Source organism: Trachurus japonicus, chromosome 19 (genome assembly GCF_045865225.1).
Source record: "Trachurus japonicus isolate A0001 chromosome 19, Traja_1.0".
NCBI lineage: Eukaryota > Metazoa > Chordata > Actinopteri > Carangiformes > Carangidae > Trachurus > Trachurus japonicus.
In genome coordinates this window covers 3,785,252-3,791,251 of record NC_140925.1, presented here as the reverse complement: position 1 = coordinate 3,791,251, position 6,000 = coordinate 3,785,252, and the positions used below count along the sequence as shown (strand labels likewise).

At 45.1% G+C, this 6,000-nt stretch overlaps 1 protein-coding gene across 1 annotated transcript in view; it reads right to left on the bottom strand.

Annotated features, from left to right (window-relative positions):
* Nucleotides 1-200: 200 nt before the first annotated feature.
* The window catches only part of LOC146967154 (scavenger receptor cysteine-rich type 1 protein M130-like), a 54,758-nt gene continuing 48,958 nt past the window's right edge, over nt 201-6,000 (bottom strand). Inside the window, exons 9-12 of the mRNA XM_085762183.1 lie at nt 1,880-2,200; nt 1,500-1,796; nt 864-1,193; nt 201-405 (exon numbers count right to left, since the gene is read on the bottom strand). Of these exons, the coding sequence (XP_085618309.1) occupies nt 227-405; nt 864-1,193; nt 1,500-1,796; nt 1,880-2,200 (1,127 nt within the window). The 3' untranslated portion in view covers nt 201-226. The remainder of the gene's footprint in view (nt 406-863; nt 1,194-1,499; nt 1,797-1,879; nt 2,201-6,000) is intronic.

The following is a 6,000-nucleotide window of genomic DNA, read 5'->3' as shown; positions in this document are numbered from 1 at the left end:
TGTGGCAGCTGACGAGTCTGGATGTTAGACAAGTTCGTCCTCTGCAGCAGCCTGGACTCCTTCTTCTTCAGCTGGCCCTCCGTCAGCTGTGGAAACACCCAGGTTCAAAGACTGCAGCTCTATGGCCTCCTGTTGGACTGGACTCTGCCCCCTGGTGGCCTGGAGAGATGTGGCAGCACACAGACACAAGACTTCAGTTCAACATACAGGAGCTGAGAGCTTCATGTCAGACAGAGCTCAGGTCAACAAAGGTGAGTCTGGTACCTTGGGTGAATGTATGATTACTTACCACACATTTCTTACATACAGCTCCTTTAAGGCTGAGACAGATGACAGTGATCATCAGCAGCAGACCGAGTGGCAGGACGACCAGTCTGATGATATGACCTGTTGGATCTGTTGGATCTGATGAGACACATTCAGTCATCACGTTAGAAAACATGACACGAGTACAACAGCTTCATTAAATAAACCTCAACATGTTTGAGTCAGTTCTTAGAGAATGAGGTCATCTGATCGTCTCTGTGCACTGACGATGTTGGACAGACACAACAGGTGGACAGAGTTAGTCTGAAAGGATGAACTGAAGCTTCTTGTCTCCTTCCAGCCTGTGTCTGGTTGAAATGTCTCAGGTGAGTGTTAATCACCATCTTTACAGGCAGTTTACCAAACATGATCCTGGTGAAGCTGAGTCATCCTGCTGACGTCTGACTCATCATGTAAAACCCAGTTTCTTTCCATCATGGTGCTCATGTACCTTCACTGGATCCTCTCCTGTCGTGGACTTTTCACTACAGCAACATGGACGGATGAAGAGACAATGGGCCCCTGAGCACAGACAGGTGAAATGTGCTTCAACTCACCTGAGACAGTGAGGGACAGTCGACGGCTCTCAGAGGAGAAGTTATGAGAAAAAACGTTGAGGTGATAAACACAGCTGTAGTTTCCTTGGTGGGCGGGCTCTGCAGCAGGAAACAGGAAGGAGGCGGAGTGATTGACAGCTGGCTGGGTGTAGTTGTCCGTTGTGTTGGAGGAGGTGAAGGTGAGCTGGAAGGAGCCTCCTGGGTACTGTGGCTGGATGGAGCAGCTGATGGTGAAGTTGGAGCCCATCAACACGCCTGAAAACCCCTGCTGCTGGGCCTGGGAGACCCCGTCCATGGAGGACACAGAGATGATTGGCTGGACCAGCAGGTCTGTAAACAGAGAGATGATTGGCTGAAAGTAATATGATGTTTGTGGTGGTGAGTTCATGTGTCTGTTCAATCCAGTGATGCTGCAGTCAGTGACAGTATCACTGCATCACCTGCCGTCCACCATCAAACTTAAAGGATGGACACATTTATGATAATGTTGTTCTACATCTTCAGTTCAGTGGAGACGACTGACTGTCACTGTAGATGAACGGAAATAGCCTATATTATATTACATTATATTATATTATATTATATTATATTATATTATATTATATTATATTGTATACTACCAACTGATGGACTTACCTGAACAGGTGACCTCCACGGTGAAGGGAGAGTAGTATGATGATGATGATGATGATGATGAACACTCCCTCAGCGTAGATCCAGACTGAACACAGTAAGTGTTGATCCACCACACAGACCTCTCTGAGGACCTATTTCTTCTTCCTGTTGAAACAGCAGAGCCACAGTCCAGATCTCTACAGGCTACAGATGCTGCCTTCAGGTTCCAGTTGTAGTCGCCCATTGGTCTCCACTCTCCTTGTTTCAGCTGCAGTTCACCTGCACAGCGACTGGCTCCTCCCACCAACCTGACAGACTCTGAACACAGAGAAGAGAGTGAAGAGTAAAAGAAGTGAGTTTGATTCAAACAGAAATGAAGCAAATCCAAACTGTAGCTCCACTTGTACCTGAGCAGGTGAGTCCAACAGCTTTGCCAGGTGAGCAGCTGGTTCTAGTTGAGCCTGAGCTTCTACAGTCCAGGAGAGCTGACTCATGGCCTCCACACTGGAACTCTTTGGTCCACATTGGAGCCTCCACTGCTCCATAGAGCGCCCCCTGGAGGACTGAAGGAGCCCCACAGCCAAGCTCCCTACAGACAACCTCTGCATCCTGCTGGTCAAAGTCATCTTCACACACTGAGGACCACCACTGGTCAGACTGGTTGGACTTGACCTCCAGTCTGCCTGAACACAGACTGGTCCCATTCACCAGCCGGACAGAGTCTGCAGAGAGAGACACAACACTTAAAGGTACATTGTGTAAGAATTACTCCCATCTAGTGGTGCGGTTGTAGATCGCAAGCAACTCAAGTCGTATTTTTCATGCTGCATTCACGTGAAATCGGGCTTAAGGCAGACGGACAACAGCCGCTGCAGGTAACGGCATAAACAAGCCTCTATGTAAACAAGTGGCTGGTCAGGGCAAAGCAAAACAATACACGTGACAATATGTTGTCATGGTGATGTCGTATTGTTTACCTGACCCACGTTTTACCGGCTTTCTCTGGACTTCTGTGACTAAAATGACATCTGGTTTGTTACCGACGGCCGTTTTTCCGACTGCATCTGAATGCAGCATTCAGGTGCAGTCCTCACAGTCCTCACTGCACCGCAGTGACTTTTCACAGACGCCACCTCCACCTGAGCCGACAGCTCCGGTGTCTCTGGTGAGTTTCCGTGGTTTCCTACCGTCACGCTGCCACTGAACGTAAAAACATGGCGAATCGACATGTCAGCTACCAACCAAGTTTGCCCAATCGATGTAGATATGAATGATATGAACGGCTCATTCAGAGCTTACCGGAACACTTCAGTTTGTTGATGGGGGGGATCATTGATGAATGAAAAACGTACTTTTGAACGAAATAATCGATTTCCGTGAATAGATAACAGAAGAAGTTACACAATGTACCTTTAAAGTTTGATCCTGACCTTTATTTACTGTCATATGAACTTTAAAGTCATAGGACCTCATTTATCATTGTAGATACACGTTTTTATTTGGGATCTATCTATCAAACCAAAACCTGTCGGGAGAAAGTGCAGAAATTTACGACCAGTCTGACCATGGCGTACCGTGATTTACACGCTTTTTGAAGAACAGGAGGAATTGGCGACGCCGCTGCTGAGTCGGAGAACTGCAGTGTGCGAGGGAGAGAGAAGCGCGGAGTTTGTTTATTATTAAGATCCCCATTAGCTGCAGCAAAGCCACAGCTATTCTTCCTGGGTCCAACAGCATCAAATATACAGCTGAAAACACCAAACAAGTGTAAGTGTCTGAAGTAGTGGTGGTAATGATGAACCTCCCCCCCCTCTCCCCCGCACACGTGCTGACGTCAGCACTTTACATGAAAAACACAGCGACTCTGTTTTTTCCCCTGTGCATTTACACTACTTTACTCCTAAATACTGGCCTTATAAAACGAATTTCGTTTTCTTTTGATATCCCCCTGCATGTAGGCTACACCTCTTCCACAACCAGTCTGTCCAGTCTGGAAAATAATTTCTGCGCCGTGCGTGTGTGAAGTAGCCAGACTGGACACACACACAGCGCAGCAAGCCCAATAATGTCGGCGCAAATCGGTGAATTCTCGAACGTGGCGGTTACAGGTAAAAATGAGAAAACATTTCAAATTTCAAATCTTTATTGTCATATATAGGGACAGCGTCACACAGTACAATGAAATTCTTACTCCGTGATAATACCTCCGGCAACATTATAAAAACAAGTAATAATAAAAACAACACTAGTTAAAATGACAGCAATGAATAAATAAATAGTGCAAGAGCAGTTATAAATAAATAATGCAAAACAATAAAAAAGATAAAGTGACATAGGGCAATCCGCAGTGGTAGGGGGCAGGGGCAGTGGGAGGATTTTGTTCAGGAGTCTGACAGCTTGGGGGAAAAAGCTGTCCTTCAGCCTGGTTGTTCTGGCTGCTAGGCTCCTGTATCTTTTCCCAGATGGCAGGAGCTCAAACAGTTTGTGTTGTGGGTGGGTGATGTCCTTTATGATTTTGTGAGCCCTCCTGAGAACTCTGGTGTTATTGATGTCCTCCAGTGTAGGCAGTGCTGTCCCAATGATCTTTTGTGCTGTCTTCACTACACGCTGTAAGGCTTTTCTGTCCTGTGCTGTGCTGTTACCAAACCAGACAGGATGGAGTAACTGAAGATGCTCTCAACTGTGCATCTGTAGAAATTGCTGAGGATGTGGCTTGGCATGCCAAACTTCTTCAGCCTTCTCAGGAAGTACAGACGCTGTCGGGCTTTCCCCACCAGGTCTGAGATGTTATTGGGCCAGGTGAGATCTTCAGAGATTTTGATGCCCAGAAATTTAAATGTGGCGACTCTCTCCACCTCAGTCTAAGTAACTGGTAGTGGAAAACTTGCTTTAAATTATTTGTGAAATCATCTAAAATAAAGGGGCAGATTAAATACGATTATTCTTCTTTCTGCTCTGTTTCATTTAGATTTGGGAGTGTTTTTGTTTTATTATTTATTTTATTGTGTTTATGTGTGCATCAGTGGTTGTATAACTGGTTCAGGGGTCGAGTGTCACAGCACCATGGACAAGGCTGTTATTTTGTGTGTGTGTGTGTGTGTGTAGAGAACGTGTCAGTTTAATCTTGTAAATAAAACTTTTGTTCTCAATGAGAGATAACAAGACAAATTTGATCTTAATTGTTCTGTATTTTATCCATAAAGCATCAGTAAATGACAGCTCCTTTCTGTGGGGAATCATGAGGCATCAAACTGTCTGAACTTCCAGTGTAGTTGTTATTAAAGGAGCTGTGAGTGAGGACTGTGGCAGCTGCTGGGTTTGTCAGTGAACCACAGCAGGTTGGTTGAAGCTGCAGCCAACGTATCTGGCTGTTGTGGTAAATAATCCTTAGAATGGGTTTCTCCTGGCTCTGATGTCCCATTCATCCTTTGGAGTGAGCAGCGTGTCAGACACACAGCCAGAAAAGATCCAAAGAGCATCGTGGTTCACTGATGATTATGATTTATTGTCTGACATGAAAAGTACAATATGAAAGTAATATGATGTTTCTTGTGGTGAGTTCATGTGTCTGTTCAATCCAGTGATGCTGCAGTCAGTGACAGTATCACTGCATCACCTGCCGTCCACCATCAAACTTAAAGCTGTACAGAAAAGAAAATTGAATTTGAGCCCACTCTGGGTCATTAAATTAGTGTAATAACTCATCTATCAGACGATGTAGGCCAAACTTTGTGCAAAATTCTATTTTTGAGTAAATCCGGGATGAAAGTGTGGTATTTTTTTTTCGCATTGGCTAATGCAGGCGCACGGATTATACGTCAGCCTGCACGCGATTCATCAGCCACTGATATTGGATCCATCATTCAAACGTCTGAGGCACGCACACACACACCGAGCTCGGTCTCGCCTCAAGCTTTGAATATCCCGCCCACTTGATAACGACCAATCAAATTCGTTTTCCTTACTCGGGTAAACTCGTGTTGCAGCTCGTGACAACTTGGCGCGACAAACAGGACAAACGGCCATTTCTGTACACCTTTAAAGGATGGACACATGTATAATAATTAGGGTTGGGCATCAACCCATCATCCGATTCTTTGAGGTGCAGGTCAACAGGTCACAACTTATTTCACTGGATATTTTTTTATTTGACAAACTCTTCACACAGGCCATTTTTGCATGCATGCTTGGACTTCAAACATACAGCTTACACAGCTTGTAAGACCTCCAAAAGGCCTCCAAAAATAGATTTTGCCAACTTGGTATTCAATTAAAAGGGAGGGTCCCTAACTGTAACTATAAAACTGAAACTTGGCAAGCAGTCTAACATACAAAGAGCTGCAGAACAGGTGACTGTATGCAACAAAATAAAACAAACACTGGAGTAGTGATGATGACAAATCAAAAACAGTTTTTGTTTAAGAAGATAATCATGTCTGCCTTCTCAGGCTTAGGAGGTCTGTACACTAGTGACGCGCGGTACCGGTCAAGAAATGTTTACTTTATTTGCAGTGCGGGGCCG